The sequence below is a fragment of the Littorina saxatilis genome, linkage group LG13, assembly GCF_037325665.1.
Source record: "Littorina saxatilis isolate snail1 linkage group LG13, US_GU_Lsax_2.0, whole genome shotgun sequence".
Taxonomy (NCBI): Eukaryota; Metazoa; Mollusca; class Gastropoda; order Littorinimorpha; family Littorinidae; genus Littorina; species Littorina saxatilis.
Window position 1 is genome coordinate 37,639,726 of NC_090257.1, and position 20,150 is coordinate 37,659,875.

General features: G+C 40.7%; 1 protein-coding gene across 1 annotated transcript in view; it reads left to right on the forward strand.

Moving 5' to 3' along the window:
- LOC138945653 (mucin-2-like) overlaps window positions 1-14,100 on the forward strand; it is a 25,310-nt gene extending 11,210 nt beyond the window's left edge. The window contains exons 9-11 of the mRNA XM_070317135.1: window positions 1,374-1,613; window positions 10,106-10,411; window positions 13,279-14,100. Coding sequence (XP_070173236.1) covers window positions 1,374-1,613; window positions 10,106-10,404 — 539 coding nt within the window. The 3' untranslated portion in view covers window positions 10,405-10,411; window positions 13,279-14,100. The remainder of the gene's footprint in view (window positions 1-1,373; window positions 1,614-10,105; window positions 10,412-13,278) is intronic.
- Window positions 14,101-20,150: the final 6,050 nt, after the last annotated feature.

Genomic DNA, 20,150 nt, shown 5'->3' on the forward strand with positions numbered 1-20,150 from the left:
TAACTTCAGCTTATGCCTGGCCTTTTCGCATAGATTCCGTAGATTAAATGGTTTTACTTAAGTGTTATCTCAAACAAAGTTTTCAATTTCGGGGATCGAGGTTTAAAATTGAGCGGTGGATAAACTAACCCGATTTAAGCCGTCCAGATTGTTACCTCTGGGATTATTCAAAGGACCTAGTATACCATTACCAACATTAGATAGTCAGTGACTTTTGTACAGCAATTACAGATAGGATCAGGGCATTTTCCTTTGAGGAATGAGTTAATGACATTGATGAATTTTGCGCGCCATTGCACAAGTGTAACTTTACCATGAAGGGGGTAATTGTTAAGTCATTTGAGTTCAGCGAATATCTTCATAGTTGTTGTGCACGAACTTCAGTATGTTCACGACCATTCCACACAGTTTCAAGTCTGCAGGTAATATAAGATGGTCCGACTTTTTCCTTCTCTCCAAAGTGTGTTTCACATTACACCTCCAAATATGTTCATGACACCAACGCTTTCGTATCTAGGGATTTCCCTGAACCTAACTGTAACTGCTTTCTTGGTTTAAGCGTGTTTTATTTATTTTCTTTGATACACGTTTCAAACAAGAACAACATTAATTAACAAGCAGACAGCCTATGGACACGTTCTAAAAATGATAATCAATACACATTCCGATAACAAAACATGGCGAACAAGTGATAACTTCAACACTTATCTTTCACAATATTTCATTATATTTTATACAAATAAAGTGAAGAGAGAGAGAGAGAGAGAGAGAGAGAGAGAGAGAGAGAGACAGACAGACAGACAGACAGACAGACAGACAGAGAGACAGAGAGACAGACAGAGAGAGACAGAGAGAGAGAGACAGAGAGAGACAGAGAGAGACAGAGAGAGAGAGACAGAGAGAGAGAGAGGGAGAGAGAGAATGCTTTGCTACATCAATGGCAGTCACTGTTAATATAATATCAGCCAAAGCGATCAGTTTACATAACATAATCGTGTACAACAGAAAATATTTTCGTGTTCAAAGATATAGTTAAATCAGTATGCTTTCTTCAGGTCATCAATAATCTGGGGAGTGAAGTAATCAAATAGGTATGGTTACAAGTCGACCCCCGAATTTGCGAACTATTTTTGAAATTCCACAAAAGTTCTATAGACCATTTAATCTACAAAAATTGCCCCTTAGTGGAAAGGCCATGCATACGCTAAAATCAATGCACACCAAACATGAAGCAATTTGGTCAACAGATGTCGAACGTTGTAGCAAGTGTGTGGGTGGCATTTTTTGGCTCACCCTGTACGTTGACCTCACTTATGATGATGGTGTACGTGCTATCTCTAATCGTCTTTTCCTTTTTGCTACATTCACTACAGACACCAGTGGTCCAGAATGGGTGTGCGGGTCAGTGGAGTATATTCCCCAGAGAGACACATATCCTGACAGGTGCAAGGACTACCAAAGGTGTGTGCATGGGACAGCCTTTCCCAATTCATGCCAAGGCAATGAAGTGTTCAGCCAAGTAAACAGTCCGTGCGCTGTGCCTTCCAACACAACTTACTGCAGACAACGACAGTTGAATGAGCCTGCAACGTCGCCCGGCACTGGACCTACAGGTATATTTGAACAACACATCAGATCTTTCTTTCTTTGAAAAACTAAGGCATTCAAGCTTTTTGAATTCTGTGCCTGTCGATGTGTGGTTTGTGTTTCAAACTGGCCTATTATATTAAACGAGAGAGAGATAGAGACAGATATCGTCTGTTTAAAGTCACAACCATACATCTCAATTTTAGCCATTTTGAGTAATGCTCGATTGAAATGTTCAGCCACACTCCAAAATTCCAGTTTTTCAAATAAATACACAAGATTCCGCACATTGGTAGATATTTAGGCATTTTTATTACTGATACAGTTTTTTTCTGAAAATGTGTACAAGAAAGATACACAATATACATTTAAAACTTATATTTGGTTCTGGTTCTGAGAAGACAGCATGAACAATGAGTTGCTGTTATGCCACAAGCAAACACCTCCCCGTTGTAGGGTTGTGCCTTTTCTGTGAGCACCCAGCTGAGATCAGGCTGTTATGCCACAAGCAAACACCTCCCCGTTGTAGGGTTGTGCCTTTTCTGTGAGCACCCAGCTGAGATCAGGCTGTTATGCCACAAGCAAACACCTCCCCGTTGTAGGGTTGTGCCTTTTCTGTGAGCACCCAGCTGAGATCAGGCTGTTATGCCACAAGCAAACACCTCCCCGTTGTAGGGTTGTGGCTTTTCTGTGAGCACCCAGCTGAGATCAGGCAGTCAGCCACAAGCAAGTATCTCCCCGTTGTAGGGTTGTGGCTTTCAGAATTTTATCTCACTGTTAAACTGGTTTCTGGTCAATAAGCTACTAGTGTAGAGAAATATGACTGTGGTTTAAGCAGAATACTGATTAATTTGGGGTGGTACTTACAACAACAACATTACAATGAGTCGATGTAGGCTTGTGGGCTTTATATTTCATTTCCACGTACTGTCATTGACAGAGTCAGAACCTAACACGAGACAGTTGCAGGGTTATGGTTTCAAACTTTACTTTGATTATAAGCAACTTTTGGGGCAATAACCAAGCACTGGCTTTGGGGTAACCCTTCGGTTTTTGTGTAGGGTTCAAAATATCAAACCGTTTCGGTACTCAACTTGTGAAACCTATTATTCCAAGTATTTGAACTCCCAAGACAACATTCATACCTGAAATTGACAATGTATTCAGACGTTATACCAAAATCTGGTAAGGGTTCTGGTTGTAAACTGTGTACCAGTGTTTGCGCATTAATAGCATGCTGTTAGTACATTTTTTGTCAGTATGTACAGTAATAATCTAAAGTGGTCAGTAAATTCAAACAGATGAAAAAAATGACCGCTTACCTGGATATACACTGATTATCCGATGTGAATAGTTATTTTCTTCACAGGCACAACACAAGTCACTCAAAGTTATTTTAAGTCCAGGAAGAAAACATGTCAAATCTAGGCACAAGAAAATTTGATTCCGAAAGTTTAACTGACGTTAATTTGAAATCAAGTAGTTCACAGACAGAAATTCAAGTTCAGTTAACACAAAATTAGTAGAGTAAGCTCATCTGAACTTCATCACCTAAATCTGTGTGTTTAACCCTCGTCAGTGTCGACATCCTCTGTGATGTCTGGCTCTGGTAGCCGGTCAGGAGCAGATAAGCTGCATGGCAATCCCTCATAAAAATGATGGTGTTTTTGTGGGATCACATTCAATCTGCAGAGATCCATCAGGTCAGCTTTCTTAACAGCCGAGATTGGCTGCCTCTCCAAGTAGCGACTTGGTAGCTCTGTGGTCATGCAAGGTGTTCTGCCACGGCGACCGCCCCTGATCTTGAGCTGCTGGAAGTCATCCTTCATCCGGTACTTGAAGAAAACAGTGTCTGGATCCTCCTTTTGGAAGCGGAACCATGATATTTGTAGCCAGTTGATGCGGTTGCCGGCAGCATCCGTTTTGGTGTTCCGCATTGTTGAAGCTGCCACCTTCTTATAGTCGATGAAATCACCGAATTCCAGTTCATGAACTGTATATGGCTGTGACAATCGTGCACATTCAATAACATAATGCCACTGATCTGGGATGGCGACTTGAATTTTCTTTTTTGCTGTTTCAATTGCTGAATGCATGCTGTCACATTCCATATGTGTATGTCCGGAGGTAAGAAACTTTTGATCAATACACTCCAAGTTAGGAAGTTGTTGCACTGCTTGGAGTAAAGCAGCAGCAACATATTGGTTCCTGTTCTGTCCAGTACAGGTGTCACTGTACAAAATGACGTGTTTCACCTGTGGTGGAAGGCATTTCAGGTGATGGAACAAGCATGTTGCTATCTCACAGGAGCCTTTTCTTCTGTGGGTTTCATCCCACACAAAACACTGTCCTTCTTTTGAAGCAAGGTTGTAGATACTGAGGTTGTAAACTGCCAGCTTTCTCTTGTAGTGTGTTTGGCTGATGTTGTTGCAGGGTGTTGACAAGACTGACTCCAAATCAAATGTCGCCACACTGATCTCGTTGTTTTCCTGTGCTAGCTTTTTGTCGTTTGTTTTTTCTTGTCTGCTCTCCTGTTTCTTTTCTTGGTGTTCTCTATAGTCAGCTTCCAGTTCAGGCGTTACTGTGTTGTTTTTCTGGGCGTCATGATAAAGTGAGCAGAGTAGACACAGATCTTTTTTAGGTTTATGAAATGCTAAGTTGTACTCAGTTACAAAGGTTTGGCGGTAAATACTACTACTAACTGGCACAACGCCTTCTGATGCGCAATCCTGTGTGAAAAGCCTGTACATCTCTTTTATGGAGAGTGTTTCGTCCAGGAACTTTCTGCCTGAAGACTTTCGACAGTAGTGTGACTCAAGGCAAGGAAAAGATTCGATGTGTTTTCGAACTCTTCTCCTGTCTTCTTCGCTTGTTTTGTTTCCAGGAGTGTGTTTACCCCTTCCATCCTGACCACTGAATACTCCATCTTGGGCATTTCCCAAAGCGTGTTGAACATAAGCATGTCCAACAGAGAGAGTTCCCAGAAAAAAGCGTTTACAAACTTGCACTTTCTCGCCATTAACTGTAAGAAAGAACTTCCGAGCCACTTGCCTTGTCTTCTTCTTGGGAGTCATGGTTTCTTCGTCAAGTATTGTCACCGTGTTCTTTTGCGTCACATGGGTGCAAATGTAATCTTTCTGTCGATTGTAGTCTTGCAGCCCGTAAAACGCATCAAATATGGAACTTTGTTGATCCATGTTGATGTGACTTGAACACTTCAACTTACATTTGCTGCAGTCTACAGGTTTCACAGTTCTGGCCTCTGTTACCTTTCCTCTGCAATTAACATACTCTTTCCCTTCTAGTCTTGCCTTTTTTTGCTGATTTCTTTTCCATGCCTCTGGCTTTGATTTTCTTTTCCGGCCTGGTTTTTTGGGAGGAGTGTTGTAAATTGTTGACAGCGACTTAGTTGTTGATGCAGACGGTTCAGGTGAGCCACGGGGGTCAGGGGTCCCATCTCGTGTTGCAGACGGTTCAGGTGAGCCATGGGGGTCAGGGCTTCCATCTCGTGTTGCAGACAGTTCAGGTGAGCCACGGGGGTCAAGGGTCCCATCTCGTGTTGCAGGCAGTTCAGGTGAGCCACGGGGGTCAGGGGTCCCATCTCGTGTTGCAGACGGTTCAGGTGAGCCACGGGGGTCAGGGGTCCCATCTCGTGTTGCAGACGGTTCAGGTGAGCCACGGGGGTCAGGGGTCCCATCTCGTGTTGCAGACGGTTCAGGTGAGCCACGGGGGTCAGGGGTCCCATCTCGTGTTGCAGACGGTTCAGGTGAGCCACGGGGATCAGGTGTTCCATCTCGTTCAGGCGAACTACAGGTACTGCGGCTGGACACAACTGCTTCAGCAGATCCAGCACTTTGGTGGGATGGATGGGAGACATGTCGGCTGAACTGGTGGTACAAGTGTCGTTTCTTGGCAAGACAACCATCAAAGTGTTCTGGTTCTCCCTGAGGAGCAAGCAGTGCCAGGTAGATGGGACTGAATGCATCCACAGATGTGTTTGGCATTGAGGGCGAGATGTCCACAATACTCTGGTGTCGACGGCTTGAAAATATTTTCACCCTTCTTTTACTGTAGTCTGCAAGTACCAAGGGCAAGATGTCATTGGCTGCAGTGTTCCAAACACCACCTTCTTCCATGGCATCAATCTGTGCGAGGGCTTCGTCAGTCGTAGTGCAGGTGAAGAAGCTGATGTAATGTTGAATATTTCGTCTGATGTGCTGACACAGAGCTGCCCTCAAGGAAACTGCATCATGGGGTTGCAGATGCAGAGACGCTGCTTTGAAGAAACAGTTCCCGTCTGCGTAAACTGGGCACCTTTCCATCCCATTGTTGGTCAGATGGCGATTAAGACGCTTGTTGTGAAGACGGACTTTGAGCTGTTGTAGTGAGTGTTGCCTGTTACTCTCTCCAATTACAGCAGCAAGCCCCTCGTTATCGCCACCTGTACATAAATAATGAAATTAATCTTTAAATTCCAGCTGGAATAATGCAAGCAAGCAAGTTCTGTCATTCACTGCTGGACAAAACAAGCTGTATTAACAAATAATTATGTGCTCTTCCCCATCTTTTCTGCTGCTTGGTCAACTTTACCACAATAAATAAAATGCTTGCACATAAACAATACCTGTATTCCATCTGTTATTGTTAAAACAAATTACTAATAATTATGTATGTTTAGCTCCCCAAAACAAAAATGTTAATTTGGCGTAGATTAAAGCACCTTCTGAGAAATACGCCTTTGAAAAAAATGCAGCAATACCTGTACTTTGTGATGGCAAAGGGTCTGCAGTGTCAGTGATGATGCTGACAAAAATGTCCTCGTCACACTCTGACCATGTGTCCTCATCCATTGTTTTAAGGCAGGTTCAGCAAATGCCTAGACCACAAAGAAAAACATAAAATAAAATAAAATCAAGGTGTTCTTTTTTTTTCTTTTTTTTTTATAAGAAAACAAGAAAAGCAATGTCTTAAACTTGAATATCTGAGAGAAAAATTAAATATTTTCCCTGGAGAAGATACTCAGCAGTCATCAATTCCTTTTGAATTAGGAGAGACAAACAGGAGAGAGAGAGAGAGAGAGAGAGAGAGAGAGAGAGAGAGAGAGAGAGAGAGAGAGAGAGAGAGAGAGAGAGAGAGGAGAGAGAGAGAGAGAGAGAGAGAAGTGTTAATCAAAGAAAAGATAAACATGTCCTTTCTGGAAGTTTTATGTATACCATTTAATACACTGACAAACATTTAAAATAGCATTTCAGTAAAGTAAGTGTAAGCAAGAACATAACTAGACTAAAAGGTTCCTACACAAGTGCAAAGTGTATAGGATTGACCACTGCGGTCTCCATCGGGTGAGAAATGAAATAGAATATTAATCAATCATTACATTGTTTCTAGGCTATAGACATCACAATGGGAACATAATGATTACTAACTGACAAGTGTACTGACAGTATCTACACTTTTATCAAAATTTAACTGAAGTTAACATTCATTTAAGCATGACTGATACTTACCACAAGAAGAAGTATAAATCTGAAGTTTCTCCACAAGTCAGTCTTTCCTCAAGAAAACTCCAGAGCAAAGTGAATTTGTACACAGCGGTATTCTGATAGTCATTCTGATATTAATTGTATCTGTTGCGGCAGCGTGGGAAGGTCCCTTATCCTGGACTCACAGAGCGATTCCAGATGTTGGGTTGTAAACTTCTCACTCCTGGGTGACAGCTGACAGCTCTCAAAGCAAGAAGCAGGCTCTGGCACTATGACCCCTTTTTACCACCAGAGCTGGCCCCTTCTAGCCGGTGTAGCTATAACCACAGGGTGTTATCAGGCACTTGTTGCATTGTGGCGGGTGGAGGGGTGAGTGTTTATCACATTTCACCAAAGCCACAAGCCTGTGCTGATGAAACATAGGCTTGTGGCAGGGCACTGACTCGCTGTAACCCATGCCTTCAGTTCAAAATCAAAACAGCGTGCTTCTGTGTGTGTGGTTGTGGCTTTGAAAGGCAGAGGGTGAAAGCTTAGCGCATAAACCATATATCCTCCATAACTCAGATGTTATGTCATATTTTTGACTCAGAAAAATACCATTGTAATAGTTATATTAAACTCTATCAGAAAATATAAAATTTGAAAAATCAAATATTTTGAGATATATGGTTGTGGCTCTAAACAGACGATATATCGATACGGACAGAGAGAGAGAGAGGGAGAGAGAGAGAGAGAGAGAGAGAGAGAGAGAGAGAGAGAGAGAGAGAGAGAGAGAGAGAGAGAGAGAGAGAGAGAGAGAGAGAGAGAGAGAGGGAGAGAGTCCCGAGAGCGTGAGGACCCCGAGAGAGGGAATGACGTCTGACAGAAGTCTATCATACTAGAAGTACTCTACTACCATTACTAGCAGTCGACACGCGGTAATGACCTTTTCTTGGGGATATCCCACACCAAAAATAGAATACGGGTTTCTGGGAAAACTGTTCAAGGGCACTCACGAATTATATTCGATTTTCATGACTCAAAACCTTTCGAAGAATACAATACAAGAATATAGAGTTCAGAAAAGTTGAAAATTCAGAAAAAACGTTTTACAAAAGTCTTGCCAATTACGGGACTCGAACTCGAGACCGCCGGCTCTGGACGCAAACGTCTTACTACCCTGCCAATGAGGTACACGAAAGTAGGCGTGAAAACTGCAAACTGAGAACTGCAAACGTAACTTCTACGTGCCCGGGTTCTCGAATCGAGCATTTGTTGACTCGTCGGTTTCCCCGTTCGTATTTGTGTTGTACGTTTTCTTGATCTCATCAGATATCATTACATGTAGTCGCGGTGTTGCCTATAGAGCATTACATTTTTACCAAAGCCGATGTTACTCTGGTGAAATTGTCCCGCTGGAAGTACTCAATAATTATGCCATTTTTTTATTATTTCGGGTTAGGGTTTTCATTACATCACCCAAAACATTTGGAATGAAGAAAATAAATAAAATACAAGAATTACGAGTTCAGAAAAAAAATATATTGCCGTCGATGAGGATCGAACCCGGGACCACAAATGTTAGAAGAAGCGATCGGGCACTTTACCAACTGAGCTATTTTGTCGCACTGTCAGCGAGCGAGATTTTAACTTCAAATACTACACTTGAGTTCTCGAGCGTGGGCGATCAGTATTGACTCGACTCGAGTTTCCGAGTCTCTCCGATATATTTGTGTACTGTTCTCTTTATCTCACTGTTCGAGGCAAGTTAAGTTAATAACTGACCCTATGCTCCCGTTGACTTCGTATACGTTTGGAAAACAATATAAAGTAGCGATAATTTCAACCGTGACCGACATTATTGATACGAAATGCATTGGCCAATCGCCGAAAGGCGCTGACGTCATTGCATGACAGATTTCCCCAACCCAAAATCCTCTATTCTCGATTTCTTACAAAGGATTTTGTTCGGGAGGACGACGATCTATGGTGTTATATAAAGGGAAGCAAGCGGTTAAAAACGGGCGTCGATAGAGCTAATGAACAGTGATGTCAACTTGTAGTATTTCATTCACTTGTTCGTCTGGATCTATTCACGTCAAAACATATATAGAGAATACTACATGGCTTGCTTTTGTACCAGATGTACACGAGTTGCTTTTGTAAATTTTGAACTGCAAGCGAAAGCGAGCTTTTCAATATTTTAAAAAGCAACTCGTGTAAAATCTGGTACAGCACAGCAAGCCATGTAGATATAAGTATTCGGTTTATCCTACCTACTGGACTTACGTGTATTTTACTCAAAACGCCCCACAGTCGAGGCGTACAAATTGAATGATTATGCTTCTTTTCTTCTTATATATTGTTTTTGTTTTTGTACTTTGACCAAAAAAAGGGAGAAAAAAAACGTCACTTAAAAAATTATAGCGTGACGTGTTAGTTCTAAAACTCTTCCAGAGGAAACAGTAGGCACAAAAGTGTTTCTATAATGACGTTTTTCGCGTTGATTTTGGCATCATAGTATTAGTAGTGAAAAAGCAGGTCCCAGCCAGATTAGTTTGTCACAACCTCATTTACATGATATAAACACGTGTGGTTTGATCGATATTGTTATCTCATGAGTGGTCTCTCTCACGTATGTAGGATAAATAATCATAGTAGTTCATGATGAATCAACCTTACAGATGAACGTTGTTGTTGTTGTTGTTGTTGTTGTTGTTGTTGTTGTTGTTGTTGTTGTTGTTGTTGTTGTTGTTGTTGTTGTTTGTTAAAAGTCTCTAAACACCTTCATACTTCATTTGATATTGAGAAATTGAGCGATCTTCATTCTCACAAAACTCAATAACCGACAGAATGCTCCAATTAAATTTCAATAAAGAGGGAACTTTCTGTCGTTTTGGAACAATGACTGAATAATGTTCTATATGAGTAACATTTCTGACCTATCTTAACTTTAAGAATGAAAGGCAAGACAAAAATATCTGTGTTGTTTTGCGTTGAAGATTAATTTGAGGAACCGAATTTACCCATTTTGGTTCCATTTTTGTGTGTGACAGTTTCCACAACGTCTCCAATGCCAACGACCACGGATCCTTACACCTGCTATCCAAACGGTCCGACATATATACCCAGGCCAGACACCTATCCGGACAAATGTACAATGGGGCTCCAGTGCGTTACAGGCTTCACCATCCCACCTGATTTTGGTTGCCCAGCAGGATCAAACTTTTCAATCGCAGATGCAGCCTATCCGTGCGTTGCTCCAGGGCAAGGTACCGAAACGTATTGCGAATTTCGTGCTCGCCAGGAATCTGCGGCGACGACTTCAACCTCCACCACGTTAGCACCACCATAGACGGCTGGTAAGAAGACAATGTATCGCTACGTCTCCCGACGGGTAGACTAATTTTGGGAATGGCCGCATGGGTATGGGTCAGGCTTTTCCATCTAAACACAAAAACTGACTGGCAATTTTTCTTATTTTGGCAACATTCTGATTTCAATGTTTTGTTTTTAGTTTTTGGCCCGCTGGGGGTTGGGGGTGGGGGTGGGGGGCTAAGAAACAATATCAATGTTACAAGGCATATAGTTAATACACTTGCATACATAATCATCACAGTTAGTCAGAAACGATAAAACAACGGAATACAACAAGTTTCCGAGCAAAGCCGCAAAACAAACAAACACACAAGAGAAGAAAACATGAATAAATTCACCAGCCATATAACTTATAAATGCAAAATTAGGAAATACACCTCAAACAAAAGTGCGAAACTGAACAAGTCATTTCTGTTTGCCCTCTGTCTGACGGGCTCAGTGGCGTAGTGGATAAGACATCGGCCTCCTAATATGAAGGACGTGAGTTCAAATCGCGGCCGCCTGGTGGGTTAAGGGTGGATATTTTTCCGATCTCCCAGGTCAACTTATGTGCGGACCTGCTAGTGCCTTAGTGTGCACACGCAAGCACAAGACCAAGTGCGCACGGAAAAGATCCTGTAATCCATGTCAGAGTTCGGTGGGTTATGGAAACACAAAAATACCCAGCATGCTTCTCCCGAAATCGGCGTATGCTGCCTGAATAAAAACGGTCATACACGTAAAAATCCACTGAGTGAACGTGGGAGGTTGGACCCATGAACGAAGAAGAAGAAGAAGAAGAAGAAGACAGAAGAAGACAGAAGAAGACAGAAGAAGAAGAAGAAGAAGAAGAAGAAGAAGAAGACAGAAGAAGACAGAAGAAGAAGAAGAAGAAGAAGCCCTCTGTTTAGGTTTTCTTTAATTTCTGAAACTTAAAGGCAGTTTGCCCTCTGGTTAGTGTTTTTTAATTTCTGAAACTTCCGTTGGCAATTAATTCTGATATCAAAATAATTAAACAAATTGTAAAATTCGTCACCTTCACGTCATTCTAGTTTGAAAAGATTACACTACATACATTGTCCTAAAATCGATTTTTATGAGAAAAGAGTTTTTGGTTTATAACGCTAAACCCCAATAAATTAAATTTAAGTAGTATCTAGGTAAAACCAACAAATATTTCAAAAACTTTTAACGTTTAAAAAAAGTTATCTTTCTAACGTTGCAAAAACTCATCCCTTTAATTAACAAAGGCTTAATATACTCCTAGGTCATGAAACCATCAGAGTAAATTGAAACAAAACATTAGTAGAAAAAAAACTTGAATACACTCGAGCTCACCAGGCATAGTATTAATTTTACACAATGCAAAATTGGGAAAAACACCTCAAATAAAAGTGAGAAACTGAACAAGTCATTACATTTAGTCAAGTTTTGACTAAATGTTTTAACATAGAGGGGGGAATCGACGAGGGTCGTGGTGTATGTGTGTGTGTGTGTGTGTGTGTGTGTGTGTGTGTGTGTGTGTGTGTGTCTGTGTGTCTGTGTGTCTGTGTGTCTGTGTGTGTGTGTGTGTGTAGAGCGATTCAGACTAAACTACTGGACCGATCTTTATGAAATTTGACATGAGAGTTCCTGGGTATGATATCCCCGGACATATTTTTCTTTTTTTCGATAAATACCTTTGATGACGTCATATCCGGCTTTTTGTAAAAGTTGAGGCGGCACTGTCACTCCCTCATTTTTCAATTAAATTGATTGAAATTTTGGCAAAGCAATCTTCGACGAAGGCCGGGGTTTGGTATTGCATTTCAGCGTAGTGGCTTAAAAACTAATGAATGAGTTTGGTCATTAAAAATCGGAAACTTGTAATTAAACATATTTTTTTATTAAACGATCCAAAAACAATTTCATCTTATTCTTCGTCATTTTCTGATTCCAAAAACATATACATATGTTATATTTGGATTAAAAACAATCTCTGAAAATTACAATTATAAAAATTATGATTAAAATTAAATTTCCGAAATCGTTTTAAAAACTATTTCATCTCATTTCTTGTCGGTTCCTGATTCCAAAAACATATAGATATGATATGTTTGGATTAAAAACACGCTCAGAAAGTTAAAACGAAGAGAGGTAGAGTAAAGCGTGCTATGAAGCACAGCGGAACCGCTGCCGCGCCAAACAGGCTCGTCACTTTCACTGCCTTTTGCACTAGCGGCGGACTACGTTCAGTTTCATTCTGTGAGTTGCACAGCTTGACTAAATGTAGTAATTTCGCCTTACGCGACTTGTTTTCGTTTTGCCCTCAGTTTAGGTTTTCTATCATTCCTAAAACTTAACATCATAAGAATGGTAACAGTAATATTTGCTCCGTTAGCAAATAATTATGATATTAAAGAATTCGTACTTCTTCCTTTGCCTCCTTGTGCGTGTGTGTGTGTGTGTGTGTGTGTTTGTGTGTGTGTGTGTGTGTGTGTGTGTGTGTGTGTGTGTGTGTGTTTGTGTGTGTGTGTGTGAGTAGGAAAATGTGAGTGTGTGTGCAAACGTGTGTGTGTGTGCGCGCACGTGAGTGCGTGCGTACGTGCGTGCGTGTGTGTGTGATGTGCGTGTATGTGTGTGTGTGTGTGTGTGTGTGTGTGTATATGTATATTCTTGTCGTATACCAATATACATGTGTGTGTGTATGTGTGTGTGTGCGTGTGTGTGTGTGTGTGTGTGTGTGTGTGTGTGTGTGTGTGTGTGTGTGTGTGTGTGTGTGTGTGTGTGTGTCTGAATATAAGTGTACGAGAAAGTATGTGAACGATAAAATTAATGCTCTCGAAACTTCATCCTCGTTTCATTCATTTACTTGTCTTTCCCTTGTTTTCAGATCCACAATTTGAGGAAGAAACATGAGCTTGCAGACCACCACCATACGCAAAAGTCGACCGTGTATCTTCACACACTGTACATAACGTGCCGAAATATTGATTATAGATATAAACGTACCTAACCTGGTTACTGGTGTGTTTTCTTTTATTTAAACACAATACATATGTCTGCAAATCTGGATGCCAATGGTCAAAAGAATGTTAACACCCATCGTTATCACGTGTTAAACATTCTCCTAAAATGTAGTTTACTAACGTAGTTGGCCGTGCGGCCTTGCCAAGGAGCCTTGCCTTTGTTGTTCGTAAGTAGTCTTTACGAAGCCATTGTTAACATCAACATCGCAAACATTGGTTCGCCTGCTTCAATCTGATACAGTAGTCCAATTGCCTTATGTAGATTCTGAGAGAAATTCAATGTAATAAATGCAAATGTTTTTGTTCATCATCATCATTATCATCATTATTGTCGTCGTCGTCGTCGTCGTCATCATCATCATCATCATCATCATCATCATCATCATCATCATCATCATCATCATCAACAACAACAATAACTACATCATCGTAATTATCATCATCATTCTCCGCCGAACAGAATTGTCTTCACAAGAAAGTTTAATTCTGTTCTTGTTTTGTTTCTCACCGTTATACTTCTTTTTTGTGTGTGACGGTATGTGTGGTGTTTTTTCTGTTGTTGATAAGGCAAAAAAAAAATTAATCTGGTTACGGTAACATAGGCAAAAAAAAATAGGGTCGGTAGGTCGGGGAAAAAATATTTTTTATTTTTTTCCCAAAAAAACATATTTGTAAGTTATTTTGCCAAAAAATAGACTTTTATTTTATTTTTTATTTTTTATTTCCCAAATGCCAAAAAAAAGTCTAGGGTCGCGCAAAAAAATAGGGTCGGTCGGGATACCGTAAACAGACTATTTTTGTTGTTGTTGCCTGATGCTGTTGCAGTGGTTGTCTCTGTTGTCGGGGTATCCCAATTAATAGCATGAACTGTGTTACTATGCAACCAACCAGCAGCTAAACTATTGAATGCCAAATTCTTCTTACACTATTTCACTTAAGGTAAGGAAACCCCATGGAAATTAACCAAAAATGTTGATAGGGGTATTTTGGGGTTTTGACTCCATGACACACGTTGATCTATGTTCTTTCAGTTGAGCATAACCAAAATGTGAATTGTTGGCAAAAAAAGGCACTTTTTTTAAAACTTTTTGTTGTTGTTGTACTGATTGCTTTGGAATCATTTCTGGCCTCATTATATATTCATAACTTTTGTTTAAAACCACTTTGGAAGATGATTCAAGTATCAAAATGTAGATCTAAATACGCTGCTTGTGTTCGTCTGCTGTCGCCCGAAAGTAGGTAACCTTGTTTTTGATTGGCTGATATGTGAAAGGGTATGAAGCCACACTTGCAAAACAGAGCGTGTCTTATATAGTACATTTGCGGGATGAATCTAAATATAACATGTGTATATCTTGTACAGTTTTATATCTGAATACTTGTTGTGCTATGTAGATCTAAATACGCTGCTTGTGTTTGTCTGCTGTCGCCCGAGTTCGGTTTGAGTAGGTCTAAAAAGTGTTCGCTGCGTCAAGCTTGCCATGTTTGCTCTCGGAAGATACAACACAGATTTCTCGGGAATCTACATGCCGCCACCTCCCAATACGAAAAGTTGGACAAATCACAAGAAGAAAATAACAAAGTAAGTTAACACAAACAGTTGCTGTTGCTTGTTTTGAGCAAGCTGATGACGAGGTGACAAGGATCTAAGACACGTCACAGTGTTGTGCGATGACGATATGCTTATCTGTCACTGGAAATACACCACCGATAACTTACGTTATTCCCCCCTCTGCTTCTTTCCCTCTGTAAACTTGTAGGGCTAGTTATTTTTCGGTAACTTACCCAGCAACCAAAATCAACAACAGGCCTGAATCCTCGATAGCACACAGGTTTAGGAGCTAGACTTTGTGGGATCTACTTTTGCGATTGAAGAGTTCCGAACGCTCTAATGTACGAAATATACATTTCTTGAGCAAACAATACAAACATACCGCATTTAAATTAGTTCGGTTGTTTTCTGAATCTAGATCTGCCGTGCACAAACGTTCAACACAAGCAAATTCCCAAGGCAAGTAACTCTCATACTTTGTCTAGCGACAAGAGTAGTTCCCCTTTCAAATTTCTTTTCACTCGGTTTCTTCGACAAGAGACTGCACCCGACGGTCAATTTTCAACAATATTTCATTTCATAAACAGATCACTCGCAACCAAATGCACACATCTCATCAATTTAAAGAATATAAAGCGGTTTCATACACTATTTTGCTCTAGAAAACTGAACTTTATACAGTTTTTAACTTTGGAACACGGATGCGAAAGTTCGTCTGCTGGTCCCATTGGACGAAAGAACATATCCTAAGCGATACCAAAATATGAACAGAATACACAATATCTGCCTTTACCGCCACAGCAGAATAACAACATATCTGTGTACTTGATTTTAGTCCAAATCAGGGAAACTGACAAGAAGTGTTAACAGAATCAATGGAATGATTTGCACGGAACTATACAACCGCTCATTAATCGATCGCCTGCGCAGGGTTGAGAGAATCGGATTCGATCAAAGATTCAAACTTTGGCACAAAAACTCCTCTTTTCTTTGATTAACTGAAGAAAGGAGGAATAAAGAGGTTACACACCTCGTCTCAGTGATTATTGAGTCACTTGAGAAAAAGTGACTCTATGTAATCGGTCAGTGTTAGTCTGTCCGGCCGGCCGTCCGGCCGGCCGTCCGTAGACACCACCTTAACGTTGGACTTTTCTCGGAAACTATCAAAGCGATCCGGCTCATATTTTGTTTAGTCGTGACCTCCAATGACCTCTACACTTTAACGATGGTTTCGTTGACCTTTAACCTTTTTCAAGGTCACAGGTCAGCGTCAAAGGAAAAATTAGACATTTTATATCTTTGACAAAGTTCATCGGATGTGATTGAAACTTTGTAGGATTATTCTTTACATCAAAGTATTTACATCTGTAGCCTTTTACGAACGTTATCAGAAAAACAAGGGAGATAACTAGCCTTTTCTGTTCGGCAACACACAACTTAACGTTGGGCTTTTCTCGAAAACTATAAAAGTGACCGGGCTCAAATTTTATGTGAACGTGACTCCCAGTGACCTCTACACTTTGACGTCTGCTTTGGTGACCTTTGACCTTTTTCAAGGTCACAGGTATGTCTTGAAGGAAAAAAATTGAAATATCATATCTCTGAAACTATTCATCGGATTTGATTCAAACTTTATAGGATTATTCTTTACATCAAATTATTTACATCTGTATTGTGTTGTGAATAGCAATTTCTTCCTGTCCATCTGATGCCTCATATAATATTCAGAACTGCGAAAGTGACTCGATCGAGCGTTTGCTCTTCTTGTTAGAAATAATGGTCTCAGTTCGCGGTCTACTTCAACTTCAAGCACGATTTTCTCAAAATCACGTTTTTCGTAGCATGCGTTGCGGTTACAAGGATATTTTCAAAACTATTCAACCGATTGTCATAAAATGTGGCACGGTGTTTGTTTATGTATTGTTTTACATTTTGTTCCGCTGAATAAGAATTCTGAAGAAAGTTGTCATTTTTGCTACAGTTTTTCTATTTGGTACTTGTTTGGCCTGGTCAAAAACAACATGTTTGTGCATTTGTCAAAAAGCTGGAGGAACAAAACGCAGAGGAGTCATTTTTTGACACTTCAGCCAAATGTGGTGACAATCGGAGGAATAGTTTTGATCACATGTGTGTAACGCTACTCCGACCATTAACGTTGGCGCCACAACACTTGGTCCTAAAAATCTGATGTTATGAAATTGTTTCTGCAGATATCATAACGAAATTTGCACCCTGCATTCCTTAATAATTCAAGTATGTACCGAGCAAGTTTTGTGCAAATCGGTTTGTATTCTAGTGTGTAGCGCGAACACAAAAAAACGCAATTTTGCGCGAAATCCATGGGGTTTCCTCACTTTAATTGAATGACACACTACTCTCATCAAAAATGTATATAGAAAAAAATATTTGTACGACCTTGTACCCCACAACATTGTTTGATTATTCGGGTTTCGAAAAAGGATGAATGTGTGTGTGTGTGTGTGTGTGTGTGTGTGTGTGTGTGTGTGTGTGTGTGTGTGTGTGTGTGTGTGTGTGTGTGTGTGTGTGTGTGTATGTGCGTGTGTTTTAGAGAGAGAAAGAGAGTGAGGAATTTACATAACGTTATTTAATTAAATATCCTTTGAAAAAAATGTGTTTGTCTTTTTTTCTCTCTATTTGCCCTTACTCGTGTGCGTGCAGTTCGGTCGTTTTTTGTGGCTTTTTTTGTTCAACATTTGTGTTTTTGTGTAGCTCTGTCGTTCATCAACACGAGATAAATGAGTGCCCGTCGTGATTTAGAAAAGGCCGTATACCCGCGTATAGTCACGCTTCATAAATTATGTGTGTGTATTCAGGCTACGTGACTGTAACGTAGATGACGTGCGCTGGCATTTGACCTTACGTCGGAGCCAGGAGCCACCTGATGGCACTGTACATATTTTTCCCGTAGTATTCTCCTGAAGACGAAAAGCATATCACAAGTTGAATCAATATGTGCTTCTCTTTTGTTGGAAAAAGCCGGTTACGTATACATAGATGACGATTATGGAACCCAGAAGTCTATTGTTTCACTTTGTTCCTCTTCGTTAGACCCAGACGCACCACGGCAGTACACAAAGCCCTGTGAATTAACGAAAATCTAATGAAGGTTGTTTCAGGGATATTCGTATATAAATAGTTGTTGTCACTGAAACAGTGCATGTTGGCGCAGGATGTCAAATCGGTTACGACGTGCACCACTGCAAATTTGTTTTAAAGTAAATTTTAAGGGGCTTATTGTCCGTCAGGTCTTAATTGCCTATATTGGACATGAATTGGTTTATACGATTTGAGTTTTTACGCCCTCACGGCTTTTGATGTATGCGTGTTTAGGTGGTATCAGCCATCTGCACTTATGGTAGAATGACCAAGATCTTTAACGTGCCATTGTGGTGACACGGGGGTGGGAGAGGGTCTGCACATAAAGTTGACCCGTGTCCGTCCCGGCCCGGATTCGAACCAGCGACCTTTCGATCACAAGTCCAGTGCTCTACCACCTGAGCTACCCGGGCCCCCTGAATTTGTTTTGCCATTTGTTCTATATTTTATATGGTATCGACCGAAAGAATGCAGTTGAGAAGGTCTGCAAGGCAATCACATTAAAACTGCTAATACTGTTCACGAAGATTTTCGTTTTCATCAACAACGTTGAGGTTATCGTGTTAAGTTGTTCTCGATTCTTTTTCTTTATTTGTGTATTGTATTTCATTATAGTATTCATGTTGTACTATATGCATCCGGGTCTGAATATATCAGCCTGGCTGTAAAAAAAACAAAGTCTCATCGTCATGTGATAATCTGTCTCGCTGGACTGCATCAATAACGAGAAAATAAAGTTTTCAAGCGAGTGAGATCGTGTCGGCATGCTGATGTAAATGCGCGAATATGTTGTGTATTGTGTTTTCTTGTGTGCGTAATGTGTTCCCGTGTGTGTGTGTGTCACTGTGTGTGTGTGTTTGTGGTTTGTGTGTGTGTGTTTGTGTGTGTGTGTGTGTGTGTGCGTGCGTGCGTGCGTGTATGTGTATGTGCGTGTGTGCGTGCGTGTGTTTGTGTGTGTGTATGTGTGTGTGTTTAAGAGTGTGTGCTTGTGTGTGTGTGCGTGCGTGTTTGTGTATGTGCGTTCGTGCGTGCGTGCGTGCGTGCGTGTGTGTATGTGTCTGTGTTTGTGTGTGTGTAGCTGTCTGTCTGCCTGCGTTCCGATCGTGAATGTGTGCAATCATTGATGGACAATGTGGAGTGACATGATGTGAGGGGTGAGAGAAACAGAGATAGAGACAATAATAATTTGTGACCCTCCACCACGAAATGAGTCGCATGTCACCTCGCGCGGTTCTGCGCTAGGCTTAATATAAGTCCGGGGAGTGTCTGGTAACAGTGTGAGGGTCACCTTAGTCACAGGATTATAACCCAAACAGTTGTTGCTCTTTTCTAAAACAGTTTTCACCACTGGATAGAGCATAACAAACTCTTTATGAAAATGTAAAAATATGAAAATCATGCAAAGGTGACATGCGACTCATTCCGTGGTGGAGGGTCACAGTTATTATAGTGTTTGAGGTTCAAAACCTTCAATGTTATCAGGTCATCAGATATAGAATATTTGTTTTGTGCCGTTAACTCTGAGGCAATTATACTGGTCACTTAATCATTGTTATATTTTTGTTTTATTTAAGTAACATGTTAAATAATTTCTGTGGTGAATAAAACAGCACAACAAATACATAAGAGAGCGGGCACTGTGGTGGGCACCCTAACTGGGAAAGTTTCTGGTGCCACGCCTTTCTGTCCGTTTTTAGTTCAAAAGTAACATTCAAGACGACTGAGAAGTAAAACGAGAACGAGTCAGCACTGCTTAATTAATGAAATCAAAGTAAGTTAGGTTGTTTTGTTAAATAAAATCAAACTTTCAAAACTACAATCAAATGTTTCAGGCTCCGGACCAGAACTAACTCACACGCGACGGAATTCATTCTGACTATGTGGGACAATATCAGTTGTGCACGTCGTTGTGTGGGGAGCCTATTATTTTTTTTGTTTCAGTGATTTAAAGTAGCAGAGTGGAGGAAGGGAAACAACTGATAGTGTAATACAGTGGACATTGTAGTAACTGCCGTACAGTGAAGAGTTATTTCCCTTGGATATACACAATTTGGAAAACAGTCAGTG